This window comes from Schistocerca nitens, chromosome 6, assembly GCF_023898315.1.
Source record: "Schistocerca nitens isolate TAMUIC-IGC-003100 chromosome 6, iqSchNite1.1, whole genome shotgun sequence".
In the NCBI taxonomy this organism is placed as follows: domain Eukaryota; kingdom Metazoa; phylum Arthropoda; class Insecta; order Orthoptera; family Acrididae; genus Schistocerca; species Schistocerca nitens.
In genome coordinates, this window is record NC_064619.1 from 294,294,570 (window position 1) to 294,318,399 (window position 23,830).

The 23,830-nt window shown below is 42.2% G+C and overlaps 1 protein-coding gene across 7 annotated transcripts in view; it reads right to left on the reverse strand.

Moving 5' to 3' along the window:
• The window catches only part of LOC126263678 (hepatocyte nuclear factor 4-gamma-like), a 684,513-nt gene that overhangs the window by 179,227 nt on the left and 481,456 nt on the right, over nt 1-23,830 (reverse strand). The window contains exon 1 of one of the 7 annotated variants that reach the window (XM_049960797.1): nt 16,147-16,312. The exons of the other annotated variants lie outside the window; for them this stretch is intronic. Coding sequence (XP_049816754.1) covers nt 16,147-16,267 — 121 coding nt within the window. The 5' untranslated portion in view covers nt 16,268-16,312. Of the gene's footprint in view, nt 1-16,146; nt 16,313-23,830 lie in introns of those variants that run through there. 7 annotated transcript variants of the gene reach the window in all.

Consider the following 23,830-nt stretch of genomic DNA (forward strand, 5'->3'; position numbering starts at 1 on the left):
TGCACGTGTTAGTATCAGTGCAGCTTACCTATTCTCACGACTTATTTTGCTTCCTTTCTTTTAAACAACTTGTAGTTTCTGGGCCCCTTAACCATTACTAAGAGAAACGAAACTTTTGTCGAAAGTGGACAGAAGTACGTCTCGAAATATGATGAATAAAACGCAAGTTTGGTACAGAAAACAGTCACTATAGTCGTGTGAACGTAATTAAGCGGTTGTGAATGTGTTCTGCGTGGAGACAGACGGAGAATTCCTTGCGGCGTTGGGAGTGTGCCCTCCGTCTCTGTCCCACGCCACACGCTCTAGCCATTGTTGGGCCACTCTTTCTGCTTCTGATTCCCCACAGAAAAATTTATGTGGTCAGACAGCTATCACTGTCACTTGTTAACATAATACATTTTTGTGTTTGCTTTATGCTACCCATAATTAACCATACAATGCTAAGTACTCGTACCTTCACTATACCTAAGCTAAGACAAAAATCGAAGCAAATTCCTCTATTTTTTAAAATCTTTTTGAGTCATCATTCTTATGATCGATTCAGTGCAGCTTCCTACGAATTCCTATCCCGTGACAATGTTGTGACAATCTCATCGAGAGTGTAGCACTTGCACCCTTCGTCCTGAATTATCTGTGGAATGTATTCTGATCTCTGTCTTCCCAAACAGTTTTTACCCTCTACAGCTCCCTCTAGCACCCTGGAAGACATTTCCTGGTGTCTGAACACAGATCCTATCATTACGTCCCCCCTCCTCGTAAGAGCCGGCCGAAGTGGCCGTGCGGTTAAAGGCGCTGCAGTCTGGAACCGCAGGACCGCTACGGTCGCAGGTTCGAATCCTGCCTCGGGCATGGATGTTTGTGATGTCCTTAGGTTAGTTAGGTTTAACTAGTTCTAAGTTCTAGGGGACTAATGACCTCAGCAGTTGAGTCCCATAGTGCTCAGAGCCATTTGAACCTCCTCGTAAGTGTTTACTATATGTTCCTTTCTTCGCGAATTCTGTGGAGAATCTCCTCATTCCTTACCTTATCAGCCAACCTAACTTCCAACGTTCTTTTGTAGCACCATATCACAAGAACTTCTATTATCTTCTGTTCCGGCTTTCCCACAGCCTCTCTTTATTCACACTACAGACAGACGTGCAGAACGACACTACTGACTGGAGCGTCTCTGGTACGTTGCCCCTTGCTGCTGCTCCTGCTGTCGCTCTGCTCTGCCTCCCGCCTTACGCCTAAACTGCTATGCCTTTATTGAAAGTTGTCCAACCACTCATCCAGCTGACGAACCTGGCGTTGCCCAGGTATTCATTTTGCCAATTTTCTGTTAGAAACGAAAAGAAAAAATGAACTGTGTTTGTAGTGTAATATCGAAAACACCTCTGAAATTATGAAAGAGTCTTACAAAGGAATTCGTAATGTACAAACGTATAAGTACAGTTCCCAAATCAAACGTAGAATGTGAAATCGAAATTCTCTGTAATGTTCATTTAACTCACAACTTTATAATAAACAATATTTCTAGTTACATGACCAAGCAGCGGGGCGCGTGTCGACAACGCGATTTCGTTAACATCTCTATGGCAACGCCTTTTCATATTTCTATAGACGGCTATTCTTTTCACCTACAGTCGCAGTTGAAAGCTGTCAAAACGGCTGCCAACTGTCAGGCATTTCCCTGTTCACGAAATTGACGGAAAGCGTTGATTTTAAATTTATTTTTTATTTCTTAGTAGCATTCATGGAAAATGAGTTCCCAAGTTCCAGTGAGGATATCGTGTCGAAAGTGCATGAAACACAATACACGCGTGACGCGACTTTCCTGCAATGCCCACTTTTTGGCGGAACACTTCAATACTAGTTCGGTGAACAACGATTGCATGGATTATTTTCAAGCAAAATTGCACGGGATACATTTCGAAGGCTGTGGTGTATATACTCTTTGGATTTATAGATCATTTGTGACTGTTCCGTATCTTAGAAACAATAACAAACCAGTTGCTTTGTTTATGAAGAAGCAGATCTTTTTTTGCCTTGTGTTGACGGGGATGGCAAGGCTATCAGACAGAACCTATCCAGTGTGACATGAAAAGTACAGTATGAGCTACATATTTCCACACTATGTTACAGATGAATATCCCTTTAATCACCTGTGTCGCATTAGCTATTGTAAATATCTACCGGTCCAGAGGGATAACAACCACTATGTTCACAAGCAGAGGCTTCCAAATTGTATTCTGGATATTGTCAAGCCCACTTACAGGTTTCTGCCTAATCCTGAGTTTCTAACAAAGCGTGTTCACGGCAAAATCCAGAATTCGAATGGGTGTCTAAATTCGCACGTAGGGAAACGATGCCCTAAAACCACATTTTCATCTGATACAGTAGGCAGAACAGCAACTTATGGTGCAGTTCTTGTATTTAATAATGGGAACGTAGGGAGGACGAAGGGATTTAAGATAGGAAATTTCATTCAAGACATCTGGATAAAAAGATATTTATAGCGCCTCTCTGCGCCTGAAAAGTTATTTGAAGACCTGGTAAAAGAAAGAAGGCAGAAAACAAAATACCAGAAGAGAAGCCTTGAAGGGAAAGAGGGCCATGTGTACAAATCTGATGCCTTCTGATGCGGTGACAAGAAAAAACCTTAGGTTGAATTTAAATTGCATTTCTTGAAAATTAGGTTTCTTTAAAGTTTATGTATTTTTTCCTGAGAGTCTATGAATGCTAGAATTACAAAATTTTTACGCTTATTTTTTGGTCATCAGTATACTGACTGGTTTGTTGCGGCCCGCCACGAATTCCTTTCCTGTGCTAACCTCTTCATCTCAGAGTAGCACTTGCAACCTACGTCCTCAATTATTTGCTTGACGTATCCCAATCTCTGTCTTCCTCTACAGTTTTTGCCCTCTGCAGCTCCCTCTAGTACCATGGAAGTCATTCCCTCATGTCTTAGCAGATGTCCTATCATCCTGTCCCTTCTCCTTATCAGTGTTTTCCACATATTCATTTCCTCTCCGATTCTGCGTAGAACCACCTCATTCCTTACCTTATCACCTAATTTTCAACATTCGTCTATAGCACCACATCTCAAATGCTTCGATTCTCTTCTGTTCCGGTTTTCTCCCAGTCCATTTTTCACTACCATACAATGCTGTACTCCAGACGTACATCCTCAGAAATTTCTTCCTCAAATTAAGGCCGGTATTTGATATTAGTAGACTTCTCTTGGCCAGAAATGCCTTTCTTGCCATGACGTCCTCCTTGCTCCGTCCGTCATTGGTTATTTTACTGCCTAGGTAGCAGAATTCCTTAATTTCATTGACTTCGTGACCATCAATCCTGATGTTAAGTTTCTCGCTGTTCTCATTTCTACTACTTCTCATTACCTTCGTCTTTCTCCGATTTACTCTCAAACCATACTGTGTACTCATTAGACTGTTCATTCCGTTCAGCAGATCATTTAATTCTTCTTCACTTTCACTCAGGATAGCAATGTCATCAGCGAATCGTATCATTGATATCCTTTCACCTTGTATTTTAATTCCACTCCTGAACCTTTCTTTTATTTCCATCATTGCTTCCTCTATGTACAGACTGAAGAGTAGGGGCGAAAGGCTACAGCCTTGTCTTACACCCTTCTTAATACGAGCACTTCGTTCTTGATCGTCCACTCTTATTATTCCCTCTTGGTTGTTGTACATATTGTATATGACCCGTCTCTCCCTATAGCTTACCCCTACTTTTTTCAGAATCTCGAACAGCTTGCACCATTTTGTATTGTCGAACGCTTTTTCCAGGTCGACAAATCCTATGAAAGTGTCTTGATTTTTCTTTAGCCTTGCTTCCATTATTAGCCGTAACGTCAGAATTGCCTCTCTCGTCCCTTTACTTTTCCTAAAGCCAAACTGATCGTCACCTAGCGCATTCTCAATTTTCTTTTCCATTCTTCTGTATATTATTCTTGTAAGGAGCTTCGATGCATGAGCTGTTAAGCTGATTGTGCGATAATTCTCGCACCTGTCAGCTCTTGCCCTCTTCGGAATTGTGTGGATGATGCTTTTCCGAAAGTCAGATGGTAATGTCGCCAGACACATATATTCTACACACCAACGTGAATAGTCGTTTTGTTGCCACTTCCCCCAATGATTTTAGAAATTCTGATGGAGTGTTATCTATCCCTTCTGCCTTATTTGACCGTAAGTCCTCCAAAGCTCTTTAAATTCCGATTCTAATACTGGATCCCCTATCTCTTCTAAATCGACTCCTGTTTCTTCTTCTATCATATCAGACAAATCTTCACCCTCATAGAGGCTTTCAATGTATTCTTTCCACCTATCTGCTCTCTCCTCTGCATTTAACAGTGGAATTCCCGTTGCACTCTTAATGTTACCACCGTTGCTTTTAATGTCACCAAAGGTTGTTTTGACTTTCCTGTATGCTGAGTCTGTCCTTCCGACAATCATATCTTTTTCGATGTCTTCACATTTTTCCTGCAGCCATTTCTTCTTAGCTTCCCTGCACTTCCTATTTATTTCATTCCTCAGCGACTTGTACTTCTGTATTCCTGATTTTCCCGGAACATGTTTGTACTTCCTCCTTTCATCGATCAACTGAAGTATTTCTTCTGTTACCCATGGTTTCTTCGCAGCTACCTTCATTGTACCTATGTTTTCCTTCCCAACTTCTGTGATGGTCCTTTTTAGAGATGTCCATTTCTCTTCAACTGTACTGCCTACTGCGCTATTCCTTATTGCTGTATCTATAGCGTCAGAGAACTTCAAACGTATCTCGTCATTCCTTAGTACTTTCGTATCCCACTTCTTTGCGTATTGATTCTTCCTGACTAATGTCTTGAACTTCAGCCTACTCTTCATCACTACTATATTGTGATCTGAGTCTATATCTGCTCCTGGGTACGCCTTACAATCCAGTATCTGCTTTCGGAATCTCTGTCTGACCATGATGTAATCTAATTGAAATCTTCCCGTATCTCCCGGCCTTTTCCAAGTATACCTCCTCCTCTTGTGATTCTTGAACAGGGTATTCGCTATTACTAGCTGAAACTTGTTACAGAACTCAATTAGTCTTTCTCCTCTCATTCCTCGTCCCAAGTCCATATTCTCCTGTAACCTTTTCTTCTACTCCTTCCCCTACAACTGCATTCCAGTCGCCCATGACTATTAGATTTTCGTCCCCCTTTACATACTGCATTACCCTTTCAATATCCTCATACACTTTCTCTATCTGTTCATCTTCAGCTTGCGACGTCGGCATGTATACCTGAACTATCGTTGTCTGTGTTGGTCTGCTGTCGATTCTGTTTAGAACAACCCGGTCACTGAACTGTTCACAGTAACACACCCTCTGCCCTACCTTCCTATTCATAACGAATCCTACACCTGTTATACCATTTTCTGCTGCTGTTGATATTACCCGATACTCATCTGACCAGAAATCCTTGTCTTACTTCCACTTCACTTCACTGACCCCTACTATATCTAGATTGAGCCTTTGCATTTCCCTTTTCAGATTTTCTAGTTTCCCTACCACGTTCAAGTTTCTGACATTCCACGCCCCGACTCTTAGAACGTTATCCTTTCGTTGATTATTCAATCTTTTTCTCATGGTAACGTCCCCCTTGGCAGTCCCCTCCCGGAGATCCGAATGGGGGACTATTCCGGAATCTTTTGCCAATGGAGAGATCATCATGACACTTCTTCAATTACAGGCCACATGTCCTGTGGATACACGTTACGTGTCTTTAATGCAGTGGTTTCCATTGCCTTCTGCAATCCAATCTATAAATCCAATAAATGTTCTCCCTAGGGTAAATTTTGAAATTTTAATGTAAACTGAGATATGGGGCAATTTGCTTGGAATTTTGCATGAATTTTATTATACTTACTGAATTATAATTAAAGAATTATTGAAATTCTCCTATTCGATGTATTAAAAAAAATCTCATGACAGAAGCGTGCTATATGCACATACATTAAACACGTAAAATTTGGTAGAAACTTCTTTAATAGTTTCTGATGAAAAGGTACATACATTATTTTTTGAAAATAAAATTTTTAAATTCCATAAATAAGTTGATTGTATATAACTCAAGGAACTTAAAGCAAAAATGTTAATTTCATGTTAAGCTTGGTACAAAATTCCATTACCCCATCTTCAAAATTGTGATAGTGTGTGTTTTTCCCGAAAGTCTCCCATTAATTTGATGCGATTGTAGTTTTGTGTTACTAGCAAAGAATGAAAGTATTAAAACTTCATGCACGATGCGGAATTTTTTCACGCATATCAGTGTTTGCGACATCATATCTTTTGAGCTGCGTGTTGTAGAATGCTATATTTGTGTAGGTACATCCAATGGCATATATGGATGTCTGCGCAATATGATGCGAATAGAGCTAGTAGCAAACAAGTAATAAATTTAAGCATCATGATGCGGCCGTTTTCATGCATCTCATTTTTTATGACTTATCTGCTGAACTATAATAGGTAAGTGATTCTTACCCCCATAGCAATTGTTGCCTGACCGTACGGTATACGTGTATCAAATTAGGTTGAAATCGGTGAAGGGGTTTAGGATTAGATGTGGAACACAAACACACATGTATTGAAATATGTTCACTACAGTAATATGTATGGACTACATTCTGGTAAACAAGATGAAAATACTCGTGGAAAAACTCAACCTAGGAAGTACATTAGAGACGAATGGATTCTAACTGAATCAACTGCGTTATTTACGAGGTGGAACAAATCAGCAAGTAGAACTAGCGTGGGAAGGATGGTGCAGTCTTGCAGCAGAGCTCGCTAGAGCCATGACAGGCGGCAGACAAATATACAGCCGCGTCGGACCGAACAATAGCGAGTCCTGAGCCCGTTCTTTGCGCTGGCTTACGTCCGCCCGCACTGCGTGTCACCGTTCTCCACACACGACACTTAGAGGCGTCGCGTGGGACTTCTCACCGACGGAAGCAGATGTCTATACGTAACTCCACGAGATGAAGTATAATGCCCTGCTTACGCGCAACAGCTTCTCAATGTGAGGCGGTGGCAACAAGATTCTGTAACGCCATTAGATACAAAAAGATCGATTGTGAGCCTGTAGTTTGCGTTTGTTATTATTTTTCTTGCTTTCCTGATGACAGTTTTCTAACAGTGTTGCACAGTTCGCCTGGAGGATCAACATTCACTTCTGCGTCAGTGGACGCTCTTGGAGGATCAAAATATCCCTTTTGCACAGAGGTTAAGGACCTCAACGTCTTTGTGACAAACACTTAGGTGTGATAGATCTCGTCACGGGATACAGATTTTGTTAAAGAGAAAATATTCCCTGACACTGACCAAGTGTGCGTGATACTACCTACCCCAGTATACAGACAGTGTGATTTTCAACAAGAAACCCATAATAATAAGTCTCTAATCGGATAAATATATTCTAGCACTTTGAGCACTATGCCTGTACGTCATACGAGCGCGAATGTATTGCCCGTATGGACGGCGCAGCTTTTCCATTCACTGAAATGTGTTTTCCCGCATCCTACACGACTGCCGGCTGTAGTATAGATGTAGTAGTTCATATTTCGTACACTATTTAAAATTGTGCATTTACTGAACATGCTGTAGGAACATCAGACACTAGCTGTCGGAATTGTCATGAAGAACAGAAAGAGCCTACCAACAAGCTTCAAAACAAGGAAGCTGAAGCCTTTGAGTGTTCTATTCTAGCGCTCAAATGGAAAAATAAACGTAATCTATACCGGTTTCCTACGATACATCAGGCAACATAGTGATAGCTGTACTTTCGAAAGGAGATTTTACAAGAATAATAAAGCCAAACATTCTCATAGATAATAACAAGAACAAGACAAGTGTAGTCCGTGTCAATCAGCTCTACAGCTACTACCCATTCGCAAACAAAACAAAGAAGGGGCGTAAAAACTTTTCTTTCACGTTTTTTCGATGTCTGCTGTAAACAGTTTTATTTTGCACAAGGATGTCACCAAGCAAAAGATATCTGTATTGAAATTTATACAAAAGGTTAGCGTGGATCTGGTAGCTGCAGCAGCCAGAAATTTTGGTCACCAATTTTCAAAAAAGGTACCACCCGGTGCCAACGAAGTAAACGCCACGTTCCACTGTAAAGATTAGTCCGACACAGAAGAGACTGGCAAGCGGATAAGCAAAGAACGCAGGTCGTGCTACAAGGACAAATGTTGGTCTTAGTGTACCACAAGGTTTCATGACTACCATTTGGAAACAAATTGTGTGTAAATTACATATAATCGTTTTTGTCATAGTATTAAAGAAATATACGGTTATGAGGTTACTTAGAGTTTTCGTTTCTACGTGAGACCTTCGTGAGAAAATGTAAAACTTCTTCCGGAGGGGGATTTTTCATGTTTTTGACAACGCTGATACACATCTAACCACATATGTACGCAAGGATTTTTCCTCATCTATAAAGTATGAGGTTTAAAATGATGCTAAATGCGTGCCTCTAAGTTCCTTGACTATTGTGTAATTATTCTTTATATTTGTTAGAAGCTCGACAGTCGGCATACGCAATCGAAGAGGAGATATATCAGTGTTCAATGTTGTAGAAGAGAATCAGTAACTTCAGTTTCGTTCAGCCTACCGCCTTCATGCGGAGCTGATGACTGTATTACAGGCAACATACATTGCATACGAACGCCGCAGAACTTCTACGTCCTGTCGCCTCTCAGGGCATAATCAGTTAAAAGAGGCCTAGTGTCACCGGGAAACGTCAGCTAACATTTAGCCTCTCACAAAACTTGTCTCCCGTGACTTTCTCACTCCTAGGCGTCTGCCGCAAATATTTTTAAACACTGTGTACATACATATGTAGGTATGAGGGTCGGGTATCGCTAAATACTTATTAAAGTAGATGAAATTCGCACGCGTCTCAGCGCCCTAAGTTAGCAGCACAGCGCATAGTTAGCGGAATTCGTGCCTATTTCCAAATTTGTGGAAACGTAATGCATTGAAGAAACGATAGGAGTTGTAAGGGGCATGCAGTTTGTGGTTCTAATTAGAGAAAAAAATGGTTCAAATGGCTCTGAGCACTATGGGACTCAACTGCTGAGGTCATTAGTCCCCTAGAACTTAGAACTAGTTAAACCTAACCAACCTAAGGACATCACAAACATCCATGCCCGAGGCAGGATTCGAACCTGCGACCCTAGCGGTCATGCGGTTCCAGACTGCAGCGCCTTTAACCGCACGGCCACTTCGGCCGGCTCTAATTAGAGAGAGAGCAAGGAAATTCATTGGGATGTTCATCTTTCCATATGTGCAGTATAAACAAAGATGGCAATATTTTGCAAACAAAATCCAGTCAGATTTTTCATTATCCCTTCTGACATCTGAGAGTCTTAAGGTAGCCCGCGAAAAATCCTTAACGCTAAAGAAAACAGCGCATTAAAGGGCTAAATATGAAGATATCCTCACAAAATAAAGATTTTATGCTCTGCATTTTTGAAGAATAATAATGACAATTTTAAAAGTAACAAGGGCCTTATTTAGGGGTGGTGGTATACTTACGTAATATACCTAACTAGCAGGTAGCTTCATTAAATTTGATTGTATTTATTGTGTTTCGATACAAAAAATGGTTCAAATGCCTCTGAGCACTATGGGACTTAACATCTGTGGTCATCAGTCTCCTAGAACTTAGTACTACTTAAACCTAACTAACCTAAGGACATCACACACATACATGCCCGAGGCAGGATTCGAACCTGCGACCGTAGCGGTCACGCGGTTCCAGATTGAAGCGCCTAGAACCGCACAGCCACACCGGCCGGCGTTTCGATACAGATACACGTTCTATATGCTATTTAACTATCTTATTTCCATTGACTGACTGAATTGAGAACGTCAATTGGCGTCGCGCGCACACCCAAAAAGCATCTGATTCCCGATTTTTATTTCTCACTACGAACGGAAGAACGAAACGAAGCAGTGGGCAGGTGCGAGGGGCGGTCACCGCCATGGAATGGGAGTAATAATTGGCACGCCAAGAGAAGTCGCGGTCACTCAAAGGGTGATGAAGAGAGAGTAGGGGGAGAGGGCAGAGCAAGTTGACTGTTCAGAAAACAGCAGCATGGAGGTAAAAATATAATAATGGAAGCCTGGCGGCTGTTCGAAAAGTGCAAGTCTCACAAGCGCTGATGCGTTCATCGGCTGATCGCAACCTCCTGACGCACTGTATTCTAACTTCCTTGGTTATCGCCATCGATGTGTGTGTTACTCATTTCGGATCTTTCAAGTACTCTATCATTTCTGAAGTGATTACGAATTTTAATGCGAATTTTTAGCAGTGCCCGGAAGTCGGGACGTTTGAATTCCTGCATAAGGCTTAAAGGAGATAGACCATGACACCCCTATAAATTGGGACTTATCAAGAAAATCGGGATATCCATAAACGGTAGACCGAACAGAAGCAGCTGTATCCTGGCTGCCTCCTCATTCATTGTTCCATCAAGTGCAACAAATATACTCTGTGTACTACCTGGTGATCTGCCTTATCTCCCTTGGCTGTTAATTACTGGATAGAATAATACGCAACACAATAGACGGTAGATTAAAGAGGTACTACATAAAGCTGACTGACTTCAGAACACGTAAATACTCCAGTCTTGACGTTATATATATATATATATATATATATATATATATATATATATATATATATATATATATATATATATATATATAAAATGAAACTCAGGATACCTTCATAACATTGACTGATCTAAATACAGCCACCGTTGGGTACGATAGAAATCATAAGACGAGTTGGGATATAGCGAACAGACAGGAGCGTGTCCTACAACTTCGCAAAAATAAAACGGGAGTAATTCGAAACAGAGCCCAAGCAAGACTTTTTCGTGTTGAGAGGGGTTCTAAGTGATTTCTACATCTCATTTTTAATGTTATTTAACAAATATGCACAATAAGCAATGAAAACGCAGAAAGAAATTCTAGGAAAAGGTAAAAGTAACAAAGAATCTACGCACGACTATGAAGAATAGAATGACTAATTGGCACAGGATCTGGATTAAAGGTAAACGAAGGAAATAGCAAGGCGATGAAGGGTAGTAGAAGAGAGTGACGAATTTCTAACCATTCTGCGTGTAGGAGACACGAACAGAAAACTGAGATCTAGTAGGCTAATTACACGATGTAACTGAAGCAAGGGGTACATCAGAAAGCTGACTGGCACAGGGCATGAACGCTTTCTTCAACCAAAGATTTGTACCATCAACAAATGCTGATGAGAAATTTAACATGTTATCAAAACTATACATCTGTATCAGATAATTGTATGAACGCAAACATACACTGTAGAAGATCGGAGAAGAAACTGGACCCTTATAAGTATACTGGAGGGGGATGCTAAATATTAGTTGGACAGATAAGTACAAAGTGATATGTTACTTGAAGAAACAAACAACGGGAACGCCTTTACCAGAACAGGACAGGTTAGTGGCTCATGTTCCAAAGTGTCTAGGAATAGTTAACTTCCTACAGTAAAGGGAAAAATGAAGTGGCAGACAAAAATCAGAAAACGTAAAACGCGTCGTCGACAGGAGCGGAACTAGGCTGAGGTAACCGGAGCATTGTCCCAGGTCTTCCGAGACCAAGGGACCTTTTCGCGCCCGAAGGAAAGAAAGAAAGAAGAAGAATAATGCCGAAATACGATGGAGAGGAGAATTAGAAAAATTATCAAAATCGATCTGTCAAGTGACTCCTGGATTTATTTCCATTCATAGTCTTAACTCGGCATAAGCAGACAAGGGCTACTGGTGCTAAACATGAGAGGACTTCTCGACACAGAGGCATTCGAAGGTTATTTTTGAGCCGTTCGTGTGCAGCGGGGTCGATGAAGGCGACCGATGGCAGGCGATACTGCTCCCGAGATTGACAGAGACGTGTCTCTCGTGTGTCGGGCCTATAATGAACTCCTCGTCGACGGCACTGCTCGATGTACCAGACCAGGTGTACACAACGGCGAAAGAAGTCACGTACATATGATACTTTCGCTAGAAATGTTTTTGTCACCAAAATGAAATGCAGCGTTAAGCAATGTCGCCTATGACGTCAGGCCTATTGCACACAGTATCGTTTGATCTCCGGCAACCTCTACGTATCTAGTGCTAGAGAGGCGAGAAGCCAAGAATATATGGACGAATTGATCTATGTTTGAGGATACGAACTGCATCAACGAGAAGTCGATAAACTGTAGCAGAAGCACTAATCTTAAACTGCATTTTATTCCGTTTAAAGCCAAACTGTAGACGACGTCCAGGATATGAAAGAAAATTTAGTTTTAAGAAAAAAATAGAGCTTAAGGCATGAAATCGACCTATAATGCATTACAAATTCCTATAAGTATATGTTATTTCTTATGACACGTCCGTGTAAAATCGTTAGTGTAAGGAAACCATGGTGACACACTCGACTGATTGAACATAATCTCTACGAGCACATACACAAGTGCACTTGGCACGGAAACATCACGGGAGTGTGGGCAGTTTGTAATGGGACAGTTCTGCTGTAATAACAAGATTTATAAAACCCAGGATTCTCCAAGACAAACTGCTTCAGAGAAATTGTGATAAACAGTCTAGATAACTGGTTTGCAAAAACGAACTACCCTGATTACAACTACTTAGTCGGAAACCCACGAGTCCATTACAAGTATACGTCTTTAATAAAATTATTTACGTTGTACGTCCGTAGATATGTGAAATCGATTTTACCCCTGTGTTTTGTGTGTCACGGACTAACAGAACACTGATGTTTGTTGACTGGCCTGCCTTCTGACTAAGATCGTCGTGCCGTGATTTCCATCCTTCTTTGCCATCTTCAGTTCATTGTAGCCGCTTTGGCAAGACGCTGCAGCAACTGGCGTTGTCAAACTTTTCGATGTTTGGATAAGCATCTCTTAATCTTATCTTTGAAAAACACTTCAAAATATTCAAATTGGAAGCCGTATCTATCCTCTTCATCAGCTCTTCTGCCTGCAACTTGAAAGAATCTATTTCGTAACTACCTCCACTGTTTATGTATGTCTGCTGTATTTGAAATCGGCTGCATATTTTTCAAAATAATATATAGAATGTTCGCTTTAAGTGACAACAAAATCTTAACATACAGGTTGTAAGTGTAGATATTTCTATTGGTGACTGAGGGCAGTGTACTGAACAACATTACATCAGTATTTACGTCATTTGCCATTACAAGCCGTTTGTTTTTAGATTGGTTAGTAACTCCAAGTATATGTGGCAAGAGAAAACCAGTAATGCGTATTTTCCCCTGGGGAGCAGGTCGTGAGTTGAAGTGTGGACGCAGACGCAAAACGCTCAGTCTATACTGAGTGGCGTAATCTACTAGTCTACTTCGGGGTGCAGTACGACCGTGCTAACAGCACCAGGTGGTAAAGTTAGTGACGTGTTTGTGGGGAGACTGTTCAATGCACAGAAAAAATATTCACATGCTGATTTTTGTACATACTAAGATAGAGATATCTACATTTATAACCGTTACACCCTATATAAGAAGGACCTAAATCCAGTGACCTAATATCTGAGCAATGCATCTTATTACCAATGATAGTGCGTACATTTGTTTACAGGAGCGTTCACCTCAGAGCCACAGAATATAGCTGTTTATAGGATCAACGACTAAAAGCAGAAGGCTTATTCTTGAATTCCTTTTTGTGTACTAGTCACATCGTACCAACAGTACTATATGTAGGGGAAAGTAAATTACATAACCGACCCCCCCACCCCCATATTTTTTGCTTTCTTCCTCCAGTACCGACTCCTTAGTCTTCAGCCGCCAGAAAATCGGAAAAATCAGAAGCATATTTTCTTCTTCACGTGCTTGCAGACCTTGGAGATCCTATAATATCGTAGCGGAGTAGCGACAAGAACTCCATAACTGAACGTGAGCCAGTTGTCTAGTTGGCAGCTGTGTAATACATGCGCACTGTTGGCACATAAACCATGTTAGCGATAGAAGTTTGTTCGGTGGTAGTGGTTTCTTTCTGATGCTATTAGGACGAAACGACAGTGAAGAAACGACATTGTGACAACAGCCGCGGGCAGAGGGAAAGGCTACTTCTCGTAGGCAGAAGATAGGAACATGTGGGATAGGAGAACTGACGTAACTGTCTATCTTTCTCGTTTTTGTTTTTCCCCGGAAGGTTTTTGCGCCCACTCCGTCGCCATGCCGTTGGCGGTGGTCTATCCTGCCAAACCTTCGGTGCGGCTCTGTTCGACAACTGCAGTATCTCGTATCGTGGTTTTTCGAACTAACTAGCGTTTAAATGTTCACCACTCACTAGATACTCTTCGTCTCAGTGACGGTTTACGCAATCGGGAACATGCGCAACAACCGCAAGACTCAGAAGCAGACAGGCTGCACGGAATCTTCCCTGTGAGCACGCGATGACGCAGCAGCTTGCGCGCCTGGACTCTCGTCTCACGCGTTTATATTGTCTGCCAAGGCCGCATCGTTTGACACTTCGCTAAAGCAATATTTTCTCGTTCCTTGCTTATTATCTGCGAAACGTTTTACTGACAAACATTACACCGGTCGCTGTCAACTACAAAAACTAAAGCCGCAAGAGTCACATGTAAATCTCCGTCAAGTCATCCGCACTTCACAATCGTATTCATGCCCACACAGCATTCCATACGCAAGTTGGAATTGATCGTTCAGACATAGTGACAAAAGTTCTTGTCTCACGTAAACAAATCAGAAGCGACGTCGTCTATCTGCGGTAGAAATACGTATATTTCTTTGAAGCGAATCATTCCTTATGGATCATACGAAGCACTCTAAATGTGATTTCTCACAGGCCCCTTGCACATACTGTTACACAACGCCGTCAGATGTTCCTATAATTCTGTCTCCCGGGAGCACTTTTTACGCCTTTAGAAATCAGCAATAACATTTTTTGGTGACTCGTGGAGTCACAAGAGATTTACACAAATTAAGTGTTAAAAATAAAAATGATTCTGATGCTGTAGTATGATCTCAGGACACCAGTTGTGGAGAGGTTACTATGGAGTTGCAGTCGAGCGCGGAAAACGAGGAACAAATTTCTCACCGGACATTCAGACATGCGTTTTCCTTATTTTTCGATATAAGTTTAGTTCAGCGCTGGAACGGTTCCTTCAACAAGGGCCACAGCCAATTTCTTCCCTCAATGATGTCGAATCCGAGCAGCATTTACGCCTCTAGTGACCCCGACACCAATGTGACGATACTCCACGGCGCGATGTTACAAGCTTTCAGGGATGATGGAAAAGAGTAAGTGTATAACTTGGGGTAGAGGACTCTGGTCCGGAAACAACCGAGTCGAAAGTTATAGGTTCTGAGCCTCTGACACGGAAATACAGGTACCGGTACTGTTGTTGCTAAGATTGTACGGTTGGAAACTTTCAGAGGTGGTAGTATGGTCAACAGAAGAAAAAAAGTCCAAGTAGTATGGGATCTAAAATGCGTGCCTTAAGAGCTACGAGCATACGTACCGTGATACAACTCTTCTGCGCAATAAGTCCTCTTAGCTCTTAAGGTGTGTATTTTAGAGTCCAGGTTTACTACTAAATTTTTTTTTTCTTGTTTTGGTCCATAGTACCACCTCTGAAAGGTGCCTACCCTACCATCTTAGCAACAACAATACCTATACATATTTTTTCCACTGTCAGTGGTATCAGAACTATTTTTGTTTATAACTTTTGACTCGGTCGTTTCCGGACCACGGTCCCTTACCTCAATTTGATACGTTTACCGTTCCCCATCATCCCTGAAAGTTTGTAACGCCACGTATTCACCCTGTATAGGTCTCCACCCTTGTGGATTTCGAAGAAGACATATCGATGCAGTTTCTATGTGGGATTGATGTAATTTCGTGTCTTATGCCTCACACTGCAGAAGAGCATTACTGGACTCGACAGTCGAATTTAAACCTGATGTATGGTGTACTAAGGGAGCGACCGGGCAGCAGACTCCAGGCGATGCTGCGTGGCCTGAGACGTCAGCGGCAATTATCCCCATGCGCCGGACAGGCCAGTAATCGCCAGAGGCGGGGTCACTTACTGAGAGAGCGCCGTCTCCTGGTGCGGTCGGCCAGCAGGGACGTAGTGAAGCCGCGAATGCCCACGGTGACCATCTCTATCAAGACGAGCGCGTGCTGGCTGCGTCGCGGCTCGCCTTGCATCCGCGCTACGGAGACGCGTCACGCAGGCGGGCCAAGGCGTCCGCCGACCGGACAACTGACGCACGGCGCCGCGGTGGGCGGCGCCACGCCACCACGCGCTTCCCGCGCTCAGCACCAGATGGCAGCTACTGCAGGCCGCACTCGTTTCGACTGCTGTCGACCGCCGCCCTCGAAAGATCGACTGCTCCAGACAATGTTTCACAGATTCGCCCTGAAACTTCGACTCCCGTAGAGCACAAGTCGAAGTTTGGCCGCTACATCCACGTCTCCACGGTCGAAGTCGACAAACAGTAGCGTGGTTAAGTTTTACATCGGAACTAGTCGCTTAAAAAATTTTACTGCTGTTATTTTGACCGTCGTACAGTGGGCTCTAAATGCAGTAGTGGAACTCCGTATAAGGGCAGGGTGCTTGCAAAAATAATAGTACATATAAAGCATACATACATCGAATTTCTTTGAAAGTAGTAGATACATATAAGACAGAAAATCATCACGGAATTACATAATTTCTTCCATAATATCACTAACAAACTATCGCGTTTGCATTTCTTGGGTGTAAATTAGTGTAAACGCACTTACTGTCCTGCTGTGTTATTACACTGCTAGTACTGTGTCCAACATTCGTCTTCCTAATTACCTCAAAATTCTCTTAGGCATTGATTTTGTTATGGTTTGTAGGTCTTGTAGTGAAGTTGTCCTCCACTCTTCTCGTGTTGCTCTTTTAGCTCACATGCGGCCTCAAATTGCTTACCATTGCGAAACACACACCATATAAATGTTTTCCATGGGGTCAAACCCACGCTACGCGCAGGTCAGGCAAAACAACGATATCTTTATCTTCAAACCACTTTTTTGTTGTGCAGAACCCTGCACAGATGCAGTGTCTTAATAAACAGACTTTCGTCGCCTAAGTCCTCAAACATTCAAACCAATTCTGTTTCTAGCATCTCAATGCACGTATTAGAGTTCATTCTAGTGTTCACCCAAGCAACACGTGATTTACCTTTAGTGCAGAAGGCTTCCAACACCAGAATTTCTGCTCATTCTAAACGGCTTCCCTGTTCTCAAATCACGCCAATAATATTGAAATTAAAACGGCCAATCTAAATTAAATTACTTATCATTGTAGATCACTTTATCCCGCTCTGAACTTCATGGTGGGTGTTTTTCTGAGAATACTGTAGTCTGTCTGGATGTGACAGAAGGGATCTGCAGGTGTTTCTTGAATGCAGAATGTTTGTCATTTGATAAAATTTGTCTCATACGTCTGGCAGTTACTGGCAACTGAGAATCAGCAATAACCTGAGAAGAATAACGGTTTGTCGCCCTTGGTAACCATTTCGACGCCTCAATTTTCTACTCTGATCATCTTTTCTGTTCTGTCCATATCGTGCACCCAGTCATAAGAAATTTTCAGTCACTGTACGGTTCAACGTCTTGGCGATTTGACGAGTAGAGTTCCATTTCCTCGTATGAACCGATTTTTGCTTTTTCATCACTTACTAACTTTTCAGCGTGGCATTATTACAATCGTGATTTATGTACACACCACGGACTGTCACTGATGATGTCTGCTTCCTGTCTGTAGTAAAGGCTCATACGCACTCTCTCATACCACACCTGCTTTGATATCAACAATTTCGAAATAATGACCCCTTACTACCATTGTGCAGTGTAGGTGAACATGAGATGGGAGGTATGATACTGTGAGAAGCATTTGACAGAGAACTGAAAGATTTGAGTCGAAACAAGGGCCATGGAATAAACGACATTCCGTCAGAAGAACATATATCTTTGGGAGAGCCAGCCATGATGTAGCTACTCCAGTTGGTGTGCAATGTCCAGACATTAAGAAGAATGTAGTAAGCTCAGTTCCAAAGAAAGCAGGTACTGGCATCTGTGAATATTACTGCACTGCAAGTTTAGTAAGTCATAGCTGCAAAATACTAACTCTAATAACTTACGAAAGAATGGTAGAAGCCAACTCGGGGAAGTTCAGTTTGGGTTGGAAGAAGTGCAGGAACACGCCAGTCGATACTAGCCCAACTTCTTTTTTTTTATATATATATTATGTTGACTGGAATACACACTTCGAAGTTGTAAAGATAGCAGGGGTAAATTACAGGAGGCGAAAATTTATTTACAAAGTGTACAGGGACCAGACGACAGTTACAAAAGATTAGGGATATGAAATGAAAGCACTGTTTGAGAATGGAGTGAGAAGGGGTTGTTGCGTACCCCGATGTTGTTCAGTCTGTGCACTGAGTAAGCAGTAACGAAAACTAATGAAACATTTGGAGAAGGAATTAGAATTCAGGGAGAGGAAATAAAAACTTAGAGATTTACCTACGACATTGTAATCCTGTCAGAGATAGTAGAGGTCTTAGAAGTGCAGCTGAAAGGAACTGACAGTGTGTTAAAAAGTAAGTGTAAGATGAACAGCAACGAAATCAGAACATGAGTAATTAAATGTAGTGGAATTAAATCAGGCGATACTGAGGGAGTTAGATGATGATAATAATGTCTTGTGGGTAGGGCCTCCCGTCGGGTAGACGGTTCGCCGGGTGCAAGTCTTTTGATTTGACGCCACTTCGGTGACTTGCGCGTCGATGGGAATGAAATAATGATGATGATGATGACACATCACCCAGTCCCTGGGCGGAACCAATCTCCGACCCAGCCGGGAATCGAACCCGGGCCCTTAGGATTGACATTCTGTCGCCCTGAACACTCAGCTACCGGTGGCGGACTAGGGAGTTAGATTACGAAGTGAGACACAAAAAGTATTAGATGCGTCTTCTTACTTGGGCAGTAAAATAGCTGACAGCTGAAGTAGAGGGGATATAAAATGTAGACACAAAGACAAGAAACGCGTTTCTAAAAAAGAAATTTGTCAACATCGAATATAGATTTACGTGTTAGGAAGCCGGCCGGTGTGGCCGTGCGGTTCTAGGCGCTTCAGTCTGGAACCGCGTGACCACTACGGTCGCAGGTTCGAATCCTGCCTCGGGCATGGATGTGTGTGATGTCCTTAGGTTAGTTAGGTTTAAGTAGTTCTAAGTTCTAGGGGACTGATGACCATAGATGTTAAGTCCCATAGTGCTCAGAGCCATTTGAACCATTTTTTTTACGTGTTAGGAAGTCTTTCCTGAAGGTATTTTCCTAGGATGTAGTCATGTGCGGAAGTAAATGGTAGACGATAATGAGTTTAGACAGGAAGAGAGTAGAAGCTCCTGACATGTGATGTTGCAGATGAATACTGAAGATTAGATGGGTAGATTGGGTAACTAATGAGGAGACACTGAATACAACTGGGGAGACTGAGTTGACAGGACATACCCTGAGTTATCAAGGTATCACCAGTTTAGTACTGGAGGGAAGTGTGAGGGTGAAAATCGTAGAGAGACCCAGAGCTGAATACAGTAAATGCATTCAGAAGGATGTAGGTTGCAGTAGTTATTCGTAGACGAAGAGGGTTGCACAGGATAGAGTAATATGGATAGTGACATCAAATCAGAACAGCAACAACCCGGTGTACTTGCACCGAAAACGCGCTAACTTCCGGGTGGTTTCCCAATTCAGGCAGCAGTCAATATTTGTTTATAAATCTTATCTGCGGCTCTGATAGTTGTCCTAATAATGTCCGAACGAAATCGCCTTCGACATGCAGCCGAGTAGCGACATATCGCATCTGCGCCGGTCACAATAAGAATAATTTTCTTATCTTAACTAAAGGAAATTAAATATTGCTTTCGTCGTGTAGCTAGTTTTCCTCTTTTGTCTGGAGGGAAGTCGGACGGTAGGAGCGGCAACGCAGCAGATAAGGCTAGTATTTGGAGAACCGTTGCTAGGAGCGCGGCAGCTGGCAGGGAATTGTCTACGTAGCGCTGGGCTGGGAAGCCAACCGACGCCACAGCTCCTCATAGGTGCGACCACGCGATGCCTCATTCCCTGTGCGTTAGTGCAGACGCTCGAAAACAAAGGAGCACGCGTCAGAACTGCCTGAAAGTGTACAATGAATCCGAGTCCACTGTAGTATCCGCTGAGTCGATATCTATACAATCCAATGCTACTGTGAAAGTTTAGTATTGTTCTTGGAAAATCTAGGCAAGATTGGTTACTTATAATGCATTTTCTGCAGAGCTAAAAAGGACAGCAACAACGCTTCTTCATCTTAAAACCGATTATTCAAATCCAAGCTTAAGGTACTAACAATGATTAAAAAATTTACCTTCTTCCATTACAAACCGAGCGAGGTGGCGCAGTGGTTAGCACACTGGACTCGCATTCGGGAGGACGACGGTTCAATCCCGTCTCCGGCCATCCTGATTTAGGTTTTCCGTGATTTCCCTAAATCGCTTCAGGCAAATGCCGGGATGGTTCCTTTGAAAGGGCACGGCCGATTTCCTTCCCAATCCTTCCCTCACCCGAGCTTGCGCTCCGTCTCTAATGACCTCGTTGTCGACGGGACGTTAAACACTAATATCCTCCTCCTCCTCTTCCATTACATTTCTTGTGTAATAAAATTGTTTCACGACATTATTTTCAGATTTACAACTAAAATGATATTGTCAGTATTAGCGCATATGCTTCTCACGTTATTCTTGTATTGTAAACATCTTGATATATTGCGGACAACGCGCTAATCAGAATCAAACCACTAAATTCATTGGCGCTATTGGTTTTAACTGGTTTTAAAAACTCCGCCTTCCGCAAAACACGGTGTTTTTTTTTTTTCTTTTCCCTGACATGTATCGACACATTAGAGATATCTTCGGTGGCTCTCGTTTTACCTCTGTAAAACATTATACGAACTTTTGGTTGGTTCTTTATTTTAGACGTAAAAACAAAAATCTGTGAATTCTACTTTGTTATCTGAAACCGCATCGAATTATTTGAGCAGTCTAGCTTTTCTGTCGGTACTGCAGCGTATACGCAACGTAGCGCGACTCCGAGGCGGGTATACAAGCACTGACGTGTAGACAAGCCATTAGTTTCTCATGCGTGTATTTCCGACGTGCGTGCGGTAAATGTGGAAACGTAAACTACGGCGACATTATTACCAAAAGCGTCCAAACAGGACCAAACGTGCTGTTGTTGTTTTCTTGGATGCCGAAGGATAAAGACTGGTAGACATCCATCGCTGTATGAACAACGTGTATGAAGCAGCGGTGTTATCCAACCTCCTCTCGTCCCAAGAAGTTCAAGAGCTAGCTGTAAAGACGATGCTGACCATGCGCTTTAATTACAGGATGCTATTGCTTATTGATTTCAAGTTACCTGGTGCCTCTTTTACTGGGGAACGGTATCTATGCGATTACCACACCTTCGGCCCCTTAAAAAAGGCCTTGAAGGGTCGACGATTCCTATCGGACGAGGATGTGCAGTAGGCGTTATGGACTTCGTAACACAGCTGGATACGGAGTTTTACCAAACTGGTATCATCAGTGTAGTGTGTCGGTAGGATTATCTCACTGCTCACGGCGATTTTGCTTGATTGGCATACCGATTCTGAACTCCGCGGTCTTCGAACGGAAACTTTTCTAATGTCCCTCAAATGTCCATCGAGTAATTATTCACACTACTTTTCACAATTTTTCAACACAGGAAAAATGCAGTAGGAGTTTCTAAGATGATTATTTCAAGCTTTTCCATTTATTAGATTGCAAATCATTTAGGCAGAGGGCTGTTAGATCTAATACACTATTATTTTTACAATATTTTTCAGACTGGCTTCCAGAATAAGCATCTAGTCTCTATGAACTTCTTTTCGTTAGAAATCACCGTGCGAAACACTCAACAAAACTCTTCTAAATGCATGTTCACTTCATAAGCAGGATGATCACGCATAGCTGTTGTGGAACAGCGCAAGGTATTCCCAGTAAGAAGGGGATGCTCTTTGACGTGCACCATTCATTGTGTCAAAATCAAGTGCGAAACAGCACCTTAATGCCTACTATCCTGGCAACAGACTTCCGCCCACACTGTACTTGAAAACTGTAAGTGTGACCATTATTATTTATAATTAATTGTTATGCGTTCACACTTTTTCAAAGCGATTTATGCGATTTAGAGAACCATCAGAAGTTAGACTTAACGAAGATTACTTCTTAGAATCAGTAATATAATTCGATTCTTGTAGTGGCGAACTGGCGTCCTATTCTCGCTATTTCGGTAACTCGTGACGCAGATACCTCTGTTTACCTTTCGAGGTGGTACTGAATAGCCGTTCCTCCTCATGATTCCCGAAGAATCCTCTGTATAATGCAAGGGATGGGCTGCGAAACGCGGTAACGACCTCTTGTAAATTGTATCTCGTACGTGAATTGTTTGTGGCCACTCAAAAGTGGGCAAATATCCCATTTTTTTCGACAGTACGGACTATGCCACAGCTGGCGCCATAGTTGCTCCAGTGTATTAAACAATCGCTGCCAAAGAAGGGAGACCTTATTGTATTTGATTGTAATGGAGTAAACGAGGCGTTCTTCAAGTATTCACACCACTATCGAAAGTATTTCTGCCTATAATGTCCCTTGGCAATCCAGGGTACTTTCGTACAGAGTTTCATTATCAGTAGTTAAGCATCTGAAGGAAATACGAGATCACAATCAAACAAATACAAAAATGACTTTCTCTGTAGACCTTTCGTCCACTGTATTAAGCACTATTAGCACACTTTTTGCCATTTTAAGAGGAGGTATGAAGAGATTTTACACCCAGCTTTAGATCTGCAGGGAGCATAGCCTTTAGGTGTAGTTAACCCTGCCTTGCTCATGCACAGTGACCACTTAAGAAAACCGAAACCGGCATCACCTGCTCCGTGGAGAGCACATACAAAGTTTGAAACTTATACGCAACGCGAACGAACACGTAGCATTTTATGTAAGTGAAAATAAAATTATTCTGTGAATTTGTTGATGGTATACCTGAGACATTGTCCACAGCAGTCTTGCCACAGTAAAGTATTAAAATACAGAGACGTCGGACAGTGACATACTACTTTAATTAGATTGAAGCAGCCAAAGTACTACAGCAAGGTATCTCGTTTTCCTGACTGAAAAAAAAAGTTCACGTGGATTTTTTAATGTAGAATATCTACAAACATAAATCTGTTTTATCATATCCAGCAGTGAAACTTTAGAACATAATTGTGTTTACACTGAGATATCTGTAATCAAAATTCCTTGGCCTCTTAGAATTTGATAGTGTAGTCTAATTTATGTTTGTCATCCAATACCTCCTTATTGACAGTGAAAACAAAACCGAAACATAAACATTGTGTGAAGTTACTGACAACATTATTTCTAGAGAATAACAGTCTTGTCTGCGTTTCTGCAGAACCTGTTCTCTTGATCCTGAATTCATGCCTCGGCTAAGACAGTTCTGCTAGGAACGAGACGCAGAGAACAGCAACAGCACGCTGCACCAGGGGCCGCCGTAAGTTTCGTCATGTGCCACGGGGTTATCGTCTACTGCCCTCAAGATCGCTGCCCGGAATGCCGATGACAGAACGAGCACGACATCCTCCTCATGTTTGTGAGGTCACCAGCATTTTGCCGTGTG